Source organism: Microtus pennsylvanicus, chromosome 4 (assembly GCF_037038515.1).
Source record: "Microtus pennsylvanicus isolate mMicPen1 chromosome 4, mMicPen1.hap1, whole genome shotgun sequence".
In the NCBI taxonomy this organism is placed as follows: domain Eukaryota; kingdom Metazoa; phylum Chordata; class Mammalia; order Rodentia; family Cricetidae; genus Microtus; species Microtus pennsylvanicus.
Window position 1 is genome coordinate 143665328 of NC_134582.1, and position 21750 is coordinate 143687077.

Genomic DNA, 21750 nt, shown 5'->3' on the forward strand with positions numbered 1-21750 from the left:
GTTTTTCAGTTTTCCATTTTATGGGAATGCTTTCTGACTGTTCTGAAATGGCCCCTAAGAAAAAATTTCCCAGCCCTGCATGTTGTCCAGGTGACCGTTGTATTATTTTCTTGTCTGCTGAAATCTGCATGTCTCCCTGCAGATTTTTTTCCTAACTTCTGACCTGGGACAAAGCCCTGGTCTGTTAATATGTGTTGCACAGGTTCAGTGGTCAGAACTGCTCCCATAGCTTACAAAATATCTCTTTCCCACAAATTGAGAAGAAGGTGTTCCAGGGCAAATTATTTAAAAATGCCCGTATGGCAGTCTTCATCCTTCCACTCTAAATATTAAGTATTGGACTCTGGAGAACTGGCCATTCCTATCCCCTGTAATGCCATAGAGGCTGGACGTAGAGGCCAGGCTGCAGGCCAGTGTTGTTTTTTTTTAGCAATCACAGAACTATCAGCCCCTGTATCTGCAAGGCCTTTCAACCTTTTCCCACTAATAGCTAATGTAAGTGTGTGATGGTTCTTTAAACTAGAAACCCAAAAAGCACCAGGGAATCCTGTGGAGCCAAACCCCTTGTCCCCTGGCTCTTGTTTAAGAAAGGATTAATAGAGTGAAACATGAGCAAAAGTACTAGTTGAGCTATTCTCGCTCCTTGAGGGATGACAAGGACTCCTGCCCCAGCTTCAATCATAATTTTAATTTCTCCAATATAACAGTCTATAATCTGAAGGCGTAAGTCACAAACAATGCCACACCAATTTGGGATTATGATTAATAGGGTGATATTTATTTAAAGGGGAAAAAACTTACAGATCACTGTCAGCCCTCTGCGTAACCAGGAAGGAAGTCAAGTCACCGGAGGAGCAGGAAGTGAAGAGAGAGAGGAGAGGGAAGTGGCCGCTTTTTTAAAGGGAGAGAGACCACGCCCCAAGGGGCTGGTATCTCAGCGGCGATAGGCTGGAGGAGTGGGAGGACCTCCCGTAACACCTCCCCCTTTTGTTTAAATAAGAGAGTTCTAAACCTACTATGAAATTATATACAATAAGTACAAATATCCTATTCTAACTAGCTTAGGTCTTGTATAATAAATAACTTGGCCAAGTCATGAGAGAAAAGTAACTACATCTATATAGTCTTCAACCCCATCGAAGATCTGAGAAAGGAAATAATGTTACCTGGTTAATTAGGAAGTTCAGTAAAACAACTTCCAAAACATGCAACAAATCACAGAGACAACTAGCTACCTAGGCAATCACCCAAAGTCACATTAGCAGCGTTGAAGCAACCAACTTTGGCTAAGGCCTAACATAACTGACACACCATTTTCAAAGGCAAACAACTTTTCAAAACTATCTTACCCTGTCTTGGCAGGATAAGACAGCCCTGTTTTATCCATTGATGCACGCTCTTTATCTTTGTCAGTGGTTGAGGTATGGGCATTTCTTTGCCCCAAGGCCAGTTCTGCTAAAAAGAAAGGCTCCAGGTGGAGTGTCTTTGGTGCTCAACATTCTCTCGGGAATAGAGTGGTGTTGCCAGGAGCAATTGTGTCTCACTACCACAAAACTCTGAGTTAGATTAAAGGCCATTTTCTACAGCTCTTTGAAGAAGTTGAAGATTATCTATCTATACTGAGTATAATCTCTATATATCTAAAGAACCTGATTAGTCTAATTATAAATGACAAACTTAGATGACTATTAGTCTATATAATTCTCAATACTATCTAACTTAAAGACTAAGACAATAAACGACTGTGAAACAAATGAGGACAATGACCTCCAAAGATAAACAATGTACAAATATACATTGCAGTAGGTAAATATATATCAATACACAAACATTATATAAGTATCTTAATCAGAGGTAGAAATGTACACTGCAATATGGTAAATATATACAATATATATATATCAATACAATATATGTCAATACATAAGAATGTTTTAAACAGAGGTAGAAACATGCATGCATACAATAGTCAATATAATTTAACTTTGTATCAATATACAAGAATCCATACCAATATATTTGTCTAAAAACAGTAACTCACAATTACCAATCTATTATCCCATCATCCTTCTTTTTTTTTTTCCAAAATGATCCCTGAGCTTATAAAATTCCTCCCCCAACCCTCAATCGTATACTAATTATAATCAACCCCTAAATGATGTCCCTAAACTCAAGGGCAAACTTTACTGGGAGAGGGGATGTCGTCCTCTAGAATTACTTCCAGCTGTCATAGGGGCGACGTTCTTTCTGGGGGATCCTGTGAAAGTAAAATGATGGTTAAATTTCAAGATCAATGTCTTTTAAAATTGCCAATAGTCTCTGAATATTTTGTGCAGGTCTGGCCAAAATGTTGTATAAGATGTGCACCATTTCAGCTAACCAAGTTGGAACTGTCTTGTGCAGCTGGTACCCAAAGCAGGTCTTGTAGTAGCGCTATCAGTATCATGACGTCATATCAACCAGGTGGAGTTGTTGTTATGGGGCCCCATCTTCTTCCTGGAAACTTCAAATGTCACTTCAGGAAAAACTCATTGTTCATTATGAGAAACTTAAGCATTAATCATATAGACATATATATATATATATATATATATATTCAATGAAAGACATGATATATATATTCAATGAAAAGTATGATAGATATGAAGAAAAGCAAAGATGTTTTCTAAACTCATATTTCTTTCTGTCCCACATCATGGCTCTTGACATGAGACAGAAACTCCAGAAACTCTTGGGTTTTTCTCTTACTAACAGGCTTGGAATTGGAGAGGGACTGAGCCAGAGTTCAACTTCAAAACCAGCTTTATAAATTTAGAAATATAGTTTAATATTACTTACACAACCCATTCAGTTTTCTTGATATTTCCTATCGGGCAGGTATTTTTCCATCTGTCAGTATCCAAATATCCAGGGTCCCTTGAATTTCTCAAAGATGAGTGTTTTCCTGTGGAGATAAGAACAGAACCCTGCCCCCATTCTATATGTTTTTCTTACCACCTGTATGAATATCATCATTGCGGATGAGTTGTCATTTCTCCTTTCCAAGAGGTTTCTCCTCTTCAAATCGAAACTTTATTAATTTTGATGGTATCCACAATTTTTCTTCTCCTGTGGAAACAAGAGCAAACCCCTTCCCCAACGTAGCACATCTCCTGGCTTCCATTAAGAGGTCAGCACATCTTTGAAATAAATCGGTTGATTTAGTTCAGCAGACTTTTCCATTATCCAATGTCTCTCTGCTGCTGTCGTTCCTTTCTCATTAGCGTTAAGAAAATTCAAGGTTAATAAAGCATTATGTAATCTATTTCTGGGGGTATTTTCGGTCCCTTTCTGTTTGTTCAGCATATCCTTTATAGTACGATTTGATCTTTCTATAACTGCCTGACCTGTAGGATTATTTGGTATACCTGTAATGTGTTTTATATTATAATAATCAAAAAAGCATTTCATTTTCTTAGATACATATGCTGGACCATTGTCTGTCTTTATTTGTGCAGGTATACCCATGATGGCCATAACTTCCAATAAATGTGTGATTACTGAATCAGCCTTTTCTGAGCTCAGGGCAGTAGCCCATTGAAAACCTGAATACGTGTCTATGGTGTGGTGTACATATTTTAATTTACCAAATTCTATAAAGTGGAACACATCCATCTGCCAGATTTCATTTCTCTTAGTACCCTTTGGGTTACTCCCTGCAGGCAACGGTGTTTGATTATAGAAAGAACAAGTAGGACATCTCTTTATAATGTCCTTAGCTTGTTGCCAAGTAATGGAAAATTCTTTCTTTAGGCCTTTACTATTGACATGATGCTTCTTATGAAATTCTGAGGCCTGCAACACACTTCCAATCAATAATTGATCAATCTCAACGTTGCCTTGGGCTAGAGGACCAGGCAGACCTGTATGGGAACAGATGTGTGTTATGTACATCGGACAAAGCCTGTTCCTGATTATGTCTTGTACCTGGATAAACAATGAAGTCAACTCTGTGTCATCTGGTATAAATTCAGCGGTTTCAATATGCAAGATAACTCTTTCTGCATATTGTGAATCTGTAACTATATTAAGAGGTTCTTTAAAGTCCCTTAGCACCATAAGAATGGCATATAATTCTGCCTTCTGGACAGAATTATAAGGGCTTTGTTCCACCTTACTCAATTCATCTGACTTGTAACCTGCTTTCCCTGATTTATTTGCATCAGTATAGAACGTACGGGCTCCAGTTATTGGAGCATCACGTACAATTCTAGGAAGAATCCAAGAAGTTCTTTTTATGAGGTTAAGTCTACCACTTTTGGGATAGTTGCTATTAATTTCTCCCAAAAAATTAGCACAAGCTCTTTGCCACGGTTCATTGTCTTCCCATAACTTTTTTATTTCTTCTGTAGTAAAAGGCACTATAATTTCTGCTGGGTCTATACCTGCTAGTTGACGAAGTCTCAGCTTACCTTTTATAATTAATTCAGAGACTTTTTCCACATAAGTTTTTAATTTTTTACTTGGTTTATTAGGTATAAATATCCACTCTAAAATAATATCTTCCCTCTGCATTAGAATCCCTGTAGGGGAAATTCTGGAAGGCAATATGACTAGGATGCAGCTAAGATTTGGGTTCACCCTATCCACATGTGCCTCCTGTAATTTTTCCTCAATCATTGTCAGTTCCTTTTCTGCTTCAGCTGTCAGTTTTCTTGGACTATTCAAATCTTTATCACCATCTAAGGTTTTGTTTAAATGAACTATTAGATCAGGTGTTATCCCAACAGCTGGTCGTAGACTGGAAATGTCTCCTAACAATCTTTGGAAGTCATTAAGAGTCTTTAACCGGTCTCTCCTAATTTGTGCCTTTTGCGTTTTAATTTTCTCTAACCCTATTCTGTAACCTAGGTAATTAATAGAATTTCCTCTTTGAATCTTTTCAGGGGCAATTTGTAATCCCCACCTAGGCAAGACTTTCTTTACTTCTTCAAACATCCTTTCTAAAGTATCTTTATTTGAATCAGATAAGATGTCATCCATGTAATGATAAATAATGGACTTGGGGAATTGTTTACGAATCATTTCCAATGGCTTACTTACAAAATATTGGCACAGTGTAGGACTATTGAGCATACCCTGTGGGAGTAGAGTCCATTGATATCTCCTATTGGGCTGAGAATTATTATAAGTAGGCACTGTGAAGGCAAATTTTTCTCTATCCTTTTCTTGTAACGGTATAGTGAAAAAACAATCTTTCAAATCAATAACTATAAGAGGCCATCCTTTTGGTAACAGAGAAGGCAAAGGAATTCCAGATTGTAGTGAGCCCATAGGTTGAATTACTTTGTTGACAGCTCTTAGATCTGTCACCATTCTCCATTTACCAGATTTCTTTTTTACAACAAACACAGGAGAATTCCAAGGGCTGGTTGATTCTTCAATGTGGTGAGCATCTAGTTGCTCCTGCACCAGCTGTTCCAATGCCTGTAGTTTATCTTCAGCTAGAGGCCACTGTTTGATCCATATTGGCTTCTCAGTTAGCCATTTTAAAGGTACGGCTGTTGGTACCTCTAAAGGTTTGGTATTTGCTGTATGTTCTTGTACAGCCTGAATGGCTGGTGACCTTTTTCCATAATACCTCATCATATACTTCCCAGAATTATGAGTTCCTGGAACTACAGGAATGTTAATCTGGGTATTCCATTGCTGTAGCAGGTCACGGCCCCATAAATTTATGGCAATATTGGCTATATATGGCCTTAGTCTTCCTATTTGCCCTTCGGGCCCTATCCATTCAACCCATCTTGTGCTTTGTTTTACACGAGATAGGGTTCCAATTCCTAGGAACTGAACATCTACCTCTTGAAGAGGCCAATTCGGATGCCAAGATTCTGGGGTAATGATACTTACATCCGCACCTGTGTCTAATAAGCCTTCAATAAAAGTGCCATTTATACAGACTCTTAGCTTTGGTCTTTGATCATTAATAGAAGTCTGCCAAAATATACGTTTACTCTGTCCAACTGGGTTTTTTGACTCATCCTCCACATGGATTTCATCATTTAGACCAGTATTACTTTTTACAGCAGAAATTGGAGCTTTTAATTTTCTTGGTGAGGCACGTTCTCCACTGTGACTGGGAATGACTGGGCCACTGTTGGCTTGGGGGCCTGCAAGAGGCCCCTCAAGGAGTTTCCCGACGGTATCGGGTTGCCTTGTTTGTCTGTTGTTGACCTGCATTCATTGGACCAATGTCGGCCTTTACCGCATCTCCTACATATACCTGAAGGCCTAGGTCTCCTATCTTTGTCATTCCCAGAGGAGATAATATTCCTAGAAATTCTGTGCCTGCAATCCCTTTTCAGATGTCCTAATTTACCACAATTAAAACACCTGGCAGTGTGATGTCTCCTCATTGCTTTGGAAATTGCTTCTCCTACCCAAGATTCATCGTTATAGCTAAACGTCTCAACATTCATCATATGCTGAATCCATTCATCCATAGGTGCTGATCTAGACTTTAAAGGCCCAATTATCTTTTTGCATTCTATGTTTGCATTCTCAAAAGCTAGAGATTCAAGAAGTATTCGTCTAGCTTCTGGGTCTGTTACCCCTATGTCCAGAGCCTTAATTAATCTTTGCAAAAAGTCAATAAAGGGTTCTCTCTGTCCCTGCCTAATTCTGGTATATGATTCAACCCTTTTTGCTGGATCTTGTATCCTATTCCAAGCATTTAAAGCTGCTTGGTGACATAGACACAGTACTTCATCATCATAAAGAGCTTGGACCTGTGGATCAGCATATTCTCCTGCACCAAGAATTTGATCTTGGGAAGCCTCAATACCTTTTGCTCTCCCTTGCTGTTCCATATGTTTGGATTCTTCTCTGAAATAAATTCCAAACATCAAGGAAGGTCCATTATCTAAAACTGCAGACACTAACTGATGGAAATCATGGGGGGTAGCTCTAGCATTAGAAGCCCAAGTCCTTATCATTTCCTTTACGTATGCAGAGTGCAAGCCAAAATTAACAATAGCTTGCTTACTTTCTTTTAGATCATTCATTGCTATTGGCGTCCATCTAGCTTCTCTGACTCCCTTTGAGCCTTTAGAAGTTGACGCTTTGTCAGAATTAAGTATAGGGTATGCTGCTAAAACCTTTGGTAAGCCAGTTCTAATAGCTGGTGTTGGCATTGTATCCTGTCCTTGTGCCTTATTACTCTGTTCACCAGCTCCAATCATTTCTTCAATCATTTCAAGTCTTTTTATTATTGTCTCTTTTGAATCCTTAATCTCCTGACCTGCATGAGTTTCTAGTAAAGATTGTATGGTTCTTAGGAGTGCCATGATCTTCCTAAATGATAGAATATGCAAAAGAATACTGAAACCTAGTAACCAGTAAATTAAGTTATCCCCATAGTCATATAAACCTTGCAATATATAACCCATTGTATTGGTAACCAGAACAGTAAAATTCGCGTTGGAAACGAGAACTGCCATATTACCTATTATCCAGCAGGTGGCGCTGTTGCCAAGTCTCGACGAAAACACGGTCCTGTTTCAGAGTCCGCCTAGTATTTGTTAAAAACTGGAAAATGTAAGTTGCTCAACAAAGTAAATGTAATTAAATCAATTCCAGAGATGGAACCAGAAACCTAGAATCCAGGGGTAGAGAAGAGCAATCTGGAAGCTACTTATGCCTCCACGTGACAGAGTCACCCTTAGGGGTTGCAGCTTTCAGCAACTGCGTGCTCTGGTTCACGCCACTTAAGAGCTGTGCTTGCAAGGGAGATTTGAAAACGACTCAGAAAAGAGCAAATCACGCGGGCAGAGACTACGCGGGCCTGTGGAGTTTAAATCCACAGGCAGCGGCTGAGGAAGCAAGGGCTCCCGCCAAGCCGAACAAGCGCCCGCCAAGCCGAACTTCCGGCCGCCAAGCCGAACTCGCGGCTGCGAGCCGGGAGAGGTTCTAAAACCAAACGTTGGGCGCCAAATGAAGGTGTAAGTCACAAACAATGCCACACCAATTTGGGATTATGATTAATAGGGTGATATTTATTTAAAGGGGAAAAAACTTACAGATCACTGTCAGCCCTCTGCGTAACCAGGAAGGAAGTCAAGTCACCGGAGGAGCAGGAAGTGAAGAGAGAGAGGAGAGGGAAGTGGCCGCTTTTTTAAAGGGAGAGAGACCACGCCCCAAGGGGCTGGTATCTCAGCGGCGATAGGCTGGAGGAGTGGGAGGACCTCCTGTAACAATAATCCCTGGTCAAATTTTAATTTTTTTAAGTGCTGAACTACTTCTACCCAAAACTATACCTACTGAACCCTCTGGAATAGGTTCAAATACTCCAGTCCCCAAGGCCTGCACACACATTTATGGGGTCAATACTGCCTGGGCAGAGGTACAAAGGTCCAGTCCTGCACTTCCTGGGGTCCTTGGACAAGATCATGGACAGTGAGCCATTTCTTTGAGGAATGAATCTGATGGGATCAGCCCATCTGTTCATTGCCCTTTACACTTGTATTTTGGAGACCAGGCCCCTCCTCCCGTTTCCTTACATGGGAATGGAATTTCCTTGAATGTCAGTTTTAGAGTGACACTCATTAGCCCAATGGGCCCCCTTTTGACATTTTGGCAAACACCTGGATTTCCCCTGCATTACCCACAGGGCAATTCCCTTTGAAATGTCCTGGTTGCCACATTGAAAACAAGTCTTTGATCTAGCTCCACCTTGACTCCCCCTGAGGGCAGAAGCTGTCCCATCACATCACAGGAGTGCCATCAGCGTCCCTGCATTACCCAATATAGTCATTTAAACTCCTCCTCCTGACAGTATTTGTTAGCATTCTCATAGCCCACATCCCCCTAAATGTGACCTCCTAGCTATAACAGGATAAGGTTCTGTGGGTCCTTGAAGTACCTTAGACAGCTGTTCCCTGCTCCTTTACTAGATAAAGGTTTCTGTGCTTTAACGGCAATAGCAGCTATCTGAGCATAAACAGCAGGGCCATAAGTAATCTGTGCTGCTAAGCCTGCACACTGTCCCACACCAGTTAACACGTCAAGGTTACACTGGGGGAAACCCGCGGTGTCCACGCCGTCCTCCTGCATTTCACCTAGCCACAACAATCTCCTCTGGAAAGAAAGGCCCTGAAAGCCGCCTTTCTTCTTTTTCTAATTTGTCTTTTAGCAGTACAATCTCCCTTTCTAAAGTTTCTTCTTCCTCTTCTATATCCCTTTTAGTACTTTTAACTTTCCACTCCTCAAAACTCTTAAGAGACTTCACAGATTCTTCAACCTGAATCTCCTCAAAGGTTTTTGCCAAATTTTCTAATTGCTTTTTACTTTTACCTGCTTCCAATCAGAAATATTAAAGCCCCCTGCTTGTAGAAACCAGGGATTAAACTCTCTCAAAATATTAGGCAATAAACTACCTCACACAAAAGAAAACTGTCTTAATGAACTCTTGTGCTGTCTTACTTTTAATACCAGTGCCTTGTTTCTCTAAAAGAACTATCAATTGGCCCGTCAATCAATTGGAGCCTTGCTTTTTTAAAAGTACTATCAATTGGCCCCTTAATACTGAATTACTAGCACCCATTTTGAATTCATGCTCACCATCAATTTCTTTTTTTTGATTAATGCATTTTTAATTGATTTTTATTGAGCTCTACATTTTTCTCTGCTCCCCTCTCTATCTCTCCCCTCCCCACTTCAACCCTCCCCCAAGGTCCCCATGTTCCCAATTTATTCGGGAGATCTTGTCTTTTTCTACTTTCTACTTCCCATGAAGATTAGATCTGTGTAAGTCTCTCTTAGTGTCCTCATTGTTGTCTAAGTTCTCTGAGATTGTGGTTTATAGGCTGGTTTTCTTTGCTTTATGTTTAAAAACCACATATGAGTGATTACATGTGATAGTTGTCTCTGTGTCTGGGTTACCTCATTCAAAATAATGTTTTCTTGCTCCATTCATTTTCCTGCAAAATTCAAGATGTCATTTTTTTTTCTGCTATGCAGTACTCCATTGTGTAAATGTACCACATTTTCCTTATCCATTCTTTGGTTGAGGGGCATTTAGATTGTTTCCAGGTTCTGACTATGACAAACAAAGCTGCTATGAACATGGTTGAGCACATGTCCTTGTGGCACGATTGAACATCCTTTGGATACATACCCAAAGTGGTATTACTGGGTCTTGATGAGGGTTGTTTCCTAATTTTCTGAGAAATCACCACACTGATACCCAAAGGGTCTGTACCAGGTTGCATTCAGACCAGCAATGCAAGTGTTCCCTTTTCCTCATAACCTCTCCAGCATAAGTTGTCATCAGTGTTTTTGATCTTGGCCATTCTTACAGGTATAAGATGGAATCTCAGAGTTGTTTTGATTTTCATATCTCTGATGACAAAGGATGTTGATCATTTCCTTAAGTGTCTTTCAGCCATTTTAGATTCTTCTGTTGAGAGTTCTCTGTTTAGGTCTGTACTCCTTTTTTTTTTTAAATTGGATTATGTGTTCTTTTGGTGACCCATTTCTTAAGTTCTTTGTGTATTTTGGAGATCAGACCTCTGTCTGATGTGGGGTTAGTAAAGATCTTTTCCCATTCTGTAGGCTGTCATTTTGTCTTGTTGACTGTGTTCTTTGCTTTACAGAAGCTTTTCAGTTTCAGGAGGTTCCATTAATTAATTGTTTTTCTCAGTGTCTGTGCTGCTGGGGTTATATTTAAGAAGTGTTCTTCAGTGCCAATGCGTTTAAGTGTACTTCCCACTTTCTCTTCTCTAAGGTTCAGTGTGGCTGGCTTTATGTTGAGGTCTTTGATCCATTTGGACTTGAGTTTTGTGCATTCACCATCAATTTATTACCTGCTGGCCAGCCTTCCAAGAGTGGTCCCCTTCTTCCTGATCTCGCTGATGGGCCTTCAACTGTAATGCCTGTGTTTCTTTCTAGGGTACAGTTCGCGCTACTGTACCTTTTGTGAACAAGATAAGGGCCTGGAGATTAAAAGAGATATGGGCCATTTGTGAGGAGATAATGCTGAATGCCGTTTACTTAAGCTTAGGAAAAACCTTATATACCTAGCTGCTGCACGTTGGAATTCCTCCCAGGCAGGTGGAAAATTACCAGGTCCAAGATGGAGTAAACAATGGCCCTATAACTAACCCCCAGGAGTAGGGCAGAGGGAGCACAAGAACAAACAGGGTATTTAGCTGGAAATTGCAACAAGATGTCTGGCCAGAAACTGTCCTCAAGATGAACCCGAGAAGGGGGGTAGACAGGTGGGCCCTTCACCCAGTTTTCTGAGAAACCGCCACACTGACTTCCAAAGTAGCTGTACAAGTTTGCAGTCCCACCAGCGGTGGAGTGTGTTCTCCTTGCTCCATATCCTCTTCAACATGAGCTGACACTTGTGATTTTGATGTTGGCCATTCTGGCAGGTATAAGAGTCCTTTTGATTTGCATTTCCCTAATGGCTAAGGATGTTGAACCTCTTCTTAAGTGTTTCTCAGGCGTTTGAGATTCTTTTGTGGATAATTCTCTGTTTAGATCTGTACCCCATTTTTAATTGGATTATTTGGTTTGTTGATATCTAGTTTCTTGAGTTCTTTTATGTTTTAGAAATCAGCCTTCTGTTGGATGTGGGGTTTGGGAATATCTTTTCTCATTCTGTAGACACTGTTTTGTCCTATTGATGCTGTCTTTTGCCTGACAGAAACTTTATAATTTACATTTTATACAAATTACATATTATACAAATACTAACACAAATGTAAATTGGAGGTGAGGGTGTAGAATGGAAGAGAGCTTACCTAACTTGTGCCAGGGCCTGCTTACAAACCACAGCAAGAAGATGAATCTAAATTGTTTATGTTATTTTTAATTTATTTTATTTTAAAGTATTTTATGTATGACTAAATGTAGATATGTGCATGTGAGTGATGGTACCCTCTGAGACCAGAAGAGAGCATTGTATCCTTTAGAATCAAAGTTTCAGGAGGTTGAGCTGCCTGCCAAGCACTGGGAACCAAACTTGGTCCTCCAGAACAGCAAAAGTGCTCTTAACCCCCGAGCCATCTCTCCAACCCTATAAATATAAGCCCTATAATACTTGTTGCTGACTTTACATATTCAAAATGGTAGCCTACTTTTTCAGGCACTGAAATTGTTCTCTGAGTTATTGATGCAAAGCTAGAGCATTAAACTCAGAACAGGTCATTGGATTCGGATTTTAAATAACACACCACTTTCATTTGTTTTAGGGAGAAGTAGCAGCGAAAGAAAACTTAGTGTGCATTCAAGAGAATCCAGGCGCTACAGTCCTAACTCAGATGGAATTAGAAATGAAAGAGCTCAAATCTGCCCTCTCTGAAGTACACGCCCAAGAACACTTAGTTAAGAAGGATCTGGAAGCCCTGAAGCAGCTCTACCAAGGCGAGCTAGAGTACATAGATGGCATATCATTGAAGTTGTGTATGTGAGTGGGAAGGAGCCACAGCAAGCCAGGCCCATGCCTCTCCACAAAAGCACAGTGCTCAGTGAGCCCTGTTCACAAGATCTGTGGACTGTGAAAGCTGTCAGACAGTGCAGTTCTGGAAAAATTGTTAATAAATGAGCCTCCGTTAGTCCAGGACAGTTTTTATTTCTCCGTTTTTCATTTCATATGGCATTTCCTATTTTTCTATTCTCATAGAGTTGATCTTTAATTATTTATGCAAATTTCTAAGTGACAGTTTGTATTGTTAAGTTGTATAGGTTAATTTTTCAGAGTTTCCATAAATATAGACATCAAAGGTTTAGCTGTTTTTAGAAGATCATAACCTTCAATTGCTGCTGATACTACTCCTCTGGGTACATTCTGGCATTGGTAATTTAACGTCCTTCTGATTTTTATTGTTACCACTAGAGGAAGCCTGCAGAGTGGCTACCATTTGTAGCCTCTTCCTCGGAATGCATTGTTGGAATACAGGAGAGGACCAACACAAAACTGAAGGCAAACAGAAATCCCAGTATGGTTTGTGTGACAAAGGGAGGTAACTTTCTGTGATCGCTCAGTTATTAAAAAATGAGACCAGTGATTCACCAGTGAACACATTAAAGTTCCTGAGGTCCAGAAGGAACTGAACTGCGCCTATTGTGGGAACCTGTGAGGTTGTTACTAATGATACTGCATAACCACAAGGTGGCGCCAACTTTCCAGTTTCTTTCTTTTCTTTTCTTTCTTTCTTTCTTTCTTTCTTTCTTTCTTTCTTTCTTTCTTTCTTTCTTTTTTCTTCCTTCCTTCCTTCCTTCCTTCCTTTCTTTCATCCATCCTTCCTTCCTTCCTTTCTTTCTTTCTTTCTTTCTTTCTATATTTATTAAAAAGAATTGGCAACCATCAACTGTATTTATGTAGAAGATACAAATACATGTGTTTTACCAGATTGTTTTTAAAACTCAGAAAGTTAACAGGATTTTGTCATAAGTAAATAACTCAAAAATACACACGATTTCTAATGTACATTCCTGCAGTTCATGCTGGGCAAAGAACACCAGCGATTGTGGTCATGACTGTCATTTCCACAACTGCATCAAGATGGGTAAGGTAATAGGCAGCACCTTCAGGGCCCAGTGAGGCAGGTGTTGCCCGGGAGACTACATACCCGGCTCTTTATTTATTTATTTTTTATTTATTTTATTTATTTTTTCTTCTTCTTTTTTTTTTCTTCTTTTTTAACTAATTTATTTATTTATTAAAGATTTCTGTCTCCTCCCCGCCACCGCCTCCCATTTCCCTCCTCCTCACCCACTCAACTCTCCCTCTCTCATCACCCCGAAGAACAGTCAGGGTTCCCTACCCTGAGGGGAGTCCAAGGACCTCCCACCTCCTTCCAGGACTAGTAAGGTGAACATCCAAATAGCCTAGGCTCCCACAAAGCCAGTATGTGCAGTAGGATTAAAACCCAGTGCCATTGTTCTTGACTTCTCAGCAGTCCTCATTGTCCGTTATGTTCAGCGAGTCCTGTTTTATCCCATGCTTTTTCAGACCCAGGCCAGCTGGCCTTGGTGAGTTCCCGATAGAACATCCCCATTGTCTCAATGTGTGGGTGCACCCCTCGCAGTCCTGAGTTCCTTGCTCGTGCTCTCCTTCTACTCCTGATTTGGACCTTGGGGTTTCAGTCCGGTGCTCCAATGTGGAACTCTGTCTCTGTCTCCTTTCATCGCCTGATGAAGGTTAATATCCAGGAGGATGACTATATGTTTTTCTTTGGGTTCACCTTCTTATTTAGCTTCTCTAGGATCACTAATTATAGGCTCAATGTCCTTTATTTATGGCTAGAAACCAATTATGAGTGAGTACATCCCATGTTCCTCTTTTTGGGTTTGGCTTACCTCACTCAGGATAGTGTTTTCTATTTCCATCCATTTGCATGCAAAATTCAAAAAGTCGTTGTTTTTTACTGCTGAGTAGTACTCTAATACGTATATATTCCATACTTTCTTCATCCATTCTTCCATTGAAGGGCATCTAGGTTGTTTCCAGGTTCTGGCTATTACAAACAATGCTGCTATGAACATAGTTGAGCATATACTTTTGTCGTATGATAGGGCATGTCTTGGGTATATTCCCAAGAGTGGTATTGCTGGGTCCAGGGGTAGGTTGATCCCGAATTTCCTGAGAAACCACCACACTGCTTTCCAAAGTGGTTACACAAGTTTGCATTCCCACCAGCAATGGATGAGTGTACCCCTTACTCCACAATCTCTCCAGCAAAGGCTATCATTGGTGTTTTTGATTTTAACCATTCTGACAGGTGTAAGATGGTATCTTAAAGTTGTCTTGATTTGCATTTCCCTGATCGCTAGGGAAGTTGAGCATGACCTTAAGTGTCCTTTGGCCATTTGAACTTCTTCTGTTGAGAATTCTCTGTTCAGCTCAGTGCCCCATTTTATAATTGGGTTCATTAGCCTTTTACGGTCTAGTTTCCTGAGTTCTTTATATATTTTGGAGATCAGACACTTGTCAGATGCGGGGTTGGTGAAGATATTCTCCCAGTCAGTGGGTTGCCTTTTTGTCTTAGTGACAGTGTCCTTTGCTTTACAGAAGCTTCTCAGTCTCAGGAGGTCCCATTTATTTAATGTTGCCCTTAATGTCTGTGCTGCTGGGGTTATACGTAGGAAGTGGTCTCCTGTGCCCATGTGTTGTAGAGTACTTCCCACTTTCTCTTCTATCAGGTTCAGTGTGTTCATACTGATATTGAGGTCTTTAATCCATTTGGACTTGAGTTTTGTACATGGTGATAGATATGGATCTTTTTTCATTCTTCTACAGATTGACATCCAGTTTTGCCAGCACAATTTGTTGAAGATGCTCTCTTTTTTCCATTGTATAATTTTAGCTCCTTTATCGAAAATCAGGTGTTCATAGGTTTGTGGGTTAAAGTCCGGGTCTTCTATTCGATTCCATTGGTCGACTTCTCTGTTTTTATGCCAATACCAAGCTGTTTTCAATACTGTAGCTCTGTAATAGAGTTTGAAGTCAGGGATGGTAATACCTCCAGATGATCCTTTATTGTATAAGATTGTTTTGGCGATCCTGGGTTTTTTGTTTTTCCATATAAAGTTGATTATTGTCTTCTCAAGGTCTGTGAAGAATTTTGATGGGATTTTGATGGGGATTGCATTGAATCTATAGATTGCTTTTGGTAGAATTGCCATTTTTACTATGTTGATCCTCCCAATCCAAGAGCAAGGAATATCCTTCCAATTTCTGGTGTCCTCTTCAGTTTCTTTCTTCAAAGACTGAAAGTTCTTGTCAAATAGATCTTTCACTTCCTTGGTCAGAGTTACCCCAACATATTTTATGCTATTTGTGGCTATCGTGATAGGTGATGCTTCTCTGATTTCCCTCCTGCTTCCTTATCCTTAGTGTATAGGAAGGCCACTGATTTCTTGGAGTTGATCTTGTATCCTGCCACATTACTAAAGGTGTTTATCAGCTGTAGGAGTTCTTTGGTAGAGTTTTTTGGGGTTGCTTATATATACTATCATATCATCAGCAAATAACGAAAGTTTAACTACTCCCTTTCCAATACGAATCCCCTTGATCCCCTTATGTTGTCTTATTGCTATTGCTAGAACTTCCAGCACTATATTGAAGAGATAAGGAGAGAGTGGACAGCCTTGTCGTGTTCCTGATTTTAGTGGGATGGCTTTGAGTTTTTCTCCATTTAATTTAATGTTGGCTATCGGCTTACTGTAAATAGCCTTTATTATATTTAGGTATGACCCTTGTATCCCTAATCTCTCCAAGATTTTTATCATAAAGGGGTGTTGAATTTTGTCAAATGCTTTTTCAGCATCTAATGAAATGATCATATGGTTTTTTCTTTTAGTTTATTTATATGATGGATTACATGGAAAGGATTGCATATGTTGAACCAGCCCTGCATCTCTAGGATGAAGCCTACTTGATCATAATGGATAATTTTTCTAATGTGTTCTTGGATTCAGTTTGCCAGTATTTTATTGAGAATTTTTGCGTCGATATTCATGAGTGACATAGGCCTGTAATTCTCTTTCTTGGTTGGGTCTTTGTGTGGTTTTGGTATCAAAGTAACTGTAGCTTCATAAAAGGAATTTGGCAATGCCTCTTCTGTTTCTATATTGTGAAATACATTAAGGAGTATAGGTATTAGCTCTTCTTGGAAGTTCTGGTAGAATTCTGCATTGAAACCATCTGGTCCTGGGCTTTTTTGGAAGGGAGGTTTTTGATAACAGCTTCTGATTCTTCGTGACTAACAGGTCTATTTAGATTGTTTACCTGGTCTTGGTTTAACTTTGGTATATGGTATTTATCTAAAAAAAAAACGTCCATTTCTTTTGCATTTTCCAGTTTTGTGGCATACAGGCTTTTGTAGTAAGATCTAATGATTCTCTGAATTTCCTCTGTGTCTGTGGTTATGTCCCGCTTTTCATTTCTGAACTTATTTATTTGCGTGTTCTCTCTCTGTCATTTAATTAGTTTGGATAGGGGTTTGTCAATCTTGTTGATTTTCTCCAAGAATCAACTTTTTGCTTCATTGATTTTTTGGATTGTTTTCTGTGTTTCTATTTTATTAATTTCAGCCCTGAGTTTGATTATTTCCAGTCTTCTACTCCTCCTGGGCTCGTCTGCTGCTTTTTTTTCTAGAGCTTTCAGGTGTGCTGTTAAGTCTCCAATGTATGCTTTCTCAGTGTTCCTTAAGTGGGCACTTAGTGCTATGAACTTTCCTCTTAGCACTGATTTCATCATGTCCCATAGGTTTGAGTATGTTGTCTATTTATTTTCATTAATTTCAAGGAAGACTTTAATTTCTTTCGTAATTTCTTCCTTGACCCAGGTGTGGCTCAGTAGTTGACTGTTCAGTTTCCATGAGTTTGTCGGCTTTCTGGGGGTAGCATTGTTGTTGCCTTCTTACTTTAATCCATGGTGATCTGATAAGACACAGGTGGACAGTGATTTTCTTTGTATCTGTGGAGGTTTCCTTTGTTACCTAGTATGTGGTCAATTTTCGAGATGGTTCCATAAGCTGCAGAGAAGAGGGTATATTCTTTCCTATTTGGGTGGAGTGTTCTATAGATGTCTGTTAAGTCAATTTGCTTCATTACCTCCAATAATTCTCTTAATTCTTAATTGACCTCCATTGGTGAGAGAGGTGTGTTGAAGTCTCCTACTACTAGTGTGTGTGGTTTGATGTCTGCCTTGAGTTCTAGTAATATATCTTTTACATAAGTGGGTGCATTTATATTAGGGGCACAGATATTCAGGATTGAGACTTCATCCTGATGAATTGTTCCTGTTATGAGTATAAAATGTCCATCTCGATATCTTCTGATTGATTTTAGTTTGAAGTCTGTTTTGTTAGAATTTAGTATGGCCACGCCTGCTTGTTTCTTAGGACTATTTGCTTGAAAAACCTTTTCCCAACCCCCAACTCTAAGTAGATGCCTGTCTTTGTGGTTGAGATGTGTTTCTTGTAAACAGCAGAATGTTCGATCCTGCTTTAGTATCCAATCTCTTAGCCTGTGCCTTTTTATAGGTGAATTGAGTCCATTAATATTAAGTGATATTAATGACCAGTGGTTGTTTACTCCGGTTATTCTTATTGTTTTTGGTAGTAGAGTTTGTGTTTCTCCCTTCTTTGAGTTTTGCTAGATGCCTGAGTTATTGTAGGCAGTGTTGGCAATGTTGGATTCCTTGGGGTGTTATTTTCCTTCTATTACTTTCTGTAGGGCTGGGTTTGTGGCTACGTATTGTTTGAATTTGTTCTTATCCTGGAATGTTTTGTTTTCTCCATTGATAGTGAACGATAGCTTGGCTGGGTATAGTAGTTTGGGCTTGCATCCATGGTCTCTTAGTTTCTGCAGTACCTCTATCCAGGACCTTCTGGCTTTCATGGTTTCCATATAGAAGTCAGGTGTAAGTCTGATCAGTTTACCTTTATAAGTTACTTGACCTTTTTCCTTTGCAGCTCTTAATATTCTTTCTTTAATCTGTATGTTTTTTGTTTTGATTATTATATGGCGAGGAGATGTTTTTCTTTGATCCAGTCTGTTTGGTGTTCTGTATGCTTCTTGAATATTTAAATGAATATCTTTCTTTATGTTGGGAAAGTTTTCTTCCATAATTTTGTTAAAAATATTTTCTGGGCCTTTGAGCTGTGAGTCTTCTCCTTCTTCTATCCCTATTATTCTTAGGTTTGGTCTTTTTTATTGTGTCCCACATTTCCTGAATGTTTTGTGTTGACAATTTGTTGGCTTTGTTGTTTTCTTTGATCAGTGCATTTTTTTTCTCTATGGTGTCCTCAGAATCTGAGATTCTTTCTCCTATCTCTTGTATTGTATTGATTATGCTTTTTTTCTGTAGTCTCTGCTCGTTGACCTAGGTTTTCCATATCCAGCCGGTCCTCAGTTTGTGTTTTCTTCCTTGCTTCCATTTCAGTTTTCAATTCTTGAACTGTTTCCATTACCTGTTTGATCGTTCCTTCTTGGTTTCCCAGCGTATTATGTACGTCTTTACTCATTTCTTCAAACTTTTTGTTGTACTTCTTATCCATTTCTATAAGGGCATTTTTTATATGTTGTTTAAGGGACTCTATTGCATTCATAAAGTCAATTTTTCCCACTTCTTCTGTGCTAGGGCGTTCAAGTCTTTCTGTTGTAAGATTATTGGGTTCTGGTGTTTTCATGTTGTTTTTCAGATTGTTGGGTAAATTCTTGCCTTGGCGCCTGCCCATCTTCTTCTACCAATGCTATCTAATGGGTCTTCTATAACAGGATCAGATTTCCCTGCTGGCCTGGGGCCCCGCTTACAAAATGCCCCTGCTTCATTTACTGTCTCCTGCTGTGGGCCAAGATCCCTCTCACTACTCAGAAGGGTCTTCGGGAACAGGACCAGGCTCCCCGTTCACCAGGGACCTAGCCAACAAAAGGCCTAGCACTCTGCAGGCCAGCCACCAAAACAAAGACACTCCCCGCTGCCCTCTGTCCCGAGCACTCGACCCAGTGCCCAAACAGGCTGAACTGGGTGATCCCTAGGCCCTGCAGAAGGGAGGGAGAAGGACGGAAGCCCCTGGCCATAAGCTGGGGTGGGCCAGGTAGAGAGAGGTCGCAGCTGAGGAGGAACAGCCCCAGCAGAGGGGAGCAGCCCTTACAGACTGACAGGGGAGTCAAGGGGGTCGGGGAATGCCCCCACTTCTTTTCCTGGGTCCCGCCATGGGTCAAGAACACTCTCACCACTCAGGAGGGAGCAAAAGGCCTACCACTCTGCAGGCCAGTCACCAAAAAACATACTTGATTTAGTTGTAGTGGGACGATCTGCTCTCAGTGTGGGCTTCACTGTTTCAAGCTTGGACCATCAAAAAATATAAGATCACGTTTCTGCGCTGCATCTCTGCTGCGTCTGCGCCCTTGGCGGCAGACGCTGTGTCTCCCAACTTTCCATTTTAAACTTTTCACACTCTTGTTTCCATTTTTCTCAACATTGTAACTGTTGGTTGGTTTGGTTATAGTCGCCCTGGAATGTAGATGTGTAGATTATAGCAATTTTTTTCACAAATAAAGTACAGAGTGTCACGTTCAAAGCCAGTGATGGGCAATTGTTGAGGCTTCTTCACGCTGTTCAATCTGTCAGGTTAATTTTACTTTTGCAAAAGGAGGAACCGCGCAATGACCATTTCCCAGCGTGCCAGAGAGCAAAGGCAGTGACAGCTTCGTGCTGTTTAGTTTCCTCTGTTTTTTTCAAGCGTTTGTGAGTCCTAATACCCAAGATCAATGTTCGCCATGGGTTGTTTCTAAGTACTCTTGAAGTACTTCTTCTTGATTATTCCATAAATGGAATTCAGATTTCTGAGAGTGTCTACAAAATGAGATTTGGCTGAACACACTGTGATGTAGGGTTTAAAGTGATTTGAGACCTTCAAATCCTGCTGTATGCACATCTCAGTCTTGAGGCTCAAATCTCTTTGGGATGGGGCCTGGAACCCAGTAGATGGTTTTGGATTAAGCATGTCTCCTATTTTTTTCCTGTGCTAATTTACAAGCGTTAGAACATCTGCTCAAAGGACTTGAGCCACAGATGGCTTTATTTTTTCATTCAGCTGCAAAGGTCCACAGGTATGTTGGCACCTGGCAGAGTGGGGTTCTGGCTTGATGTCTGTAGGATTTGATGACTTTTCCCTGGGTCCCTCCTCTCTTGCTCCCACTGCCTTGTCTTTGTGTTCAAGCTGCTCATTAGATCTTCCAGACTTCAAAGTTTTTTCTTTGAGGACAGCAAATTACCAAGGAAGTTCTAGTCTCTTGGGGACAAGCCACCATTCAGATGCACACTCATGCATCCAGCTCCTGAGCCATGCTCATTGGCTTATGCCTGTGTGTTGTGGTCCACCCTTGAAACATTGAGAAAGTTCACCAAGCATATGCGGCTGGATTGAAGGAGTATTCTCAAAATTAAAATGGGGTAGGGGTGGGCGGTGCGGGACAATTCTGTATTCTGTCAATTATGTTTTAAATAAACGCTGATTGACCAGTAGCCAGGCAGGAAGTATAGGCAGGACAACTAGGCAGGAAGTTGAGGCAAGGCAATGAGAGCAGGAGAATTCTGGGAAGAAGGAAGCTCTCTCTGTAGTCCTGTTCAGACACCAAAGAAGCAGGATGTGACCTACCCCGCTAACAAAGTACTGAGCCATGTGGCTAACATAGATAAGAATGGGTTAATATAGGTTATCAGAGTTAATAAGAAGTTAATAAGAAGCCTGAGCTAATGAGCCAATCAGTTTATAACTAACACAGACTCTCCATGCTTGAGAAAACTTGACCATAGCCCTGGACCTCAGAATTACAAGTATTAGGTTCTGAGGAGCTGTTTATAATTCCAAAAATGTTATTTTAGTGCTTTTGAAGCTTTGGAAGCTGACAAAGCTAGTGCGCGTGTGGCTGACTGCATGATCTCCCGATGCTGACTTGGGGAGCAGAAATGAGCCTCGGAAGCTGGGTCACGTTTTTTGTACCCTCCTACATTTCCTCCCTGCTCTCACCACTGAGAGCATAGCTCTTCAGTTCTTCATTGCTGTCACTCCATGTCCAGAACTTTCCTCTGTATTGCCTATGGAACTTTCTGCACTTTAACCAGAAGAATAACTTGATAACATTGATTGATCCTGTGTGTACTGTTTATGGGAACCACATGGGTGTGGATGTCTTCCTCAACCCTGGGACAGGTGCTTAACTCTCAATAGATATTCACAAAAAGAA

The 21750-nt window shown here is 40.4% G+C and overlaps 1 protein-coding gene across 1 annotated transcript in view; it reads left to right on the top strand.

The window, feature by feature from the left end:
* The window catches only part of Ankrd26 (ankyrin repeat domain containing 26), an 84680-nt gene extending 72222 nt beyond the window's left edge, over nucleotides 1-12458 (top strand). Inside the window, 1 exon segment of the mRNA XM_075971193.1 lies at nucleotides 12240-12458. Coding sequence (XP_075827308.1) covers nucleotides 12240-12458 — 219 coding nt within the window.
* The last annotated feature ends 9292 nt before the right edge of the window (nucleotides 12459-21750 follow it).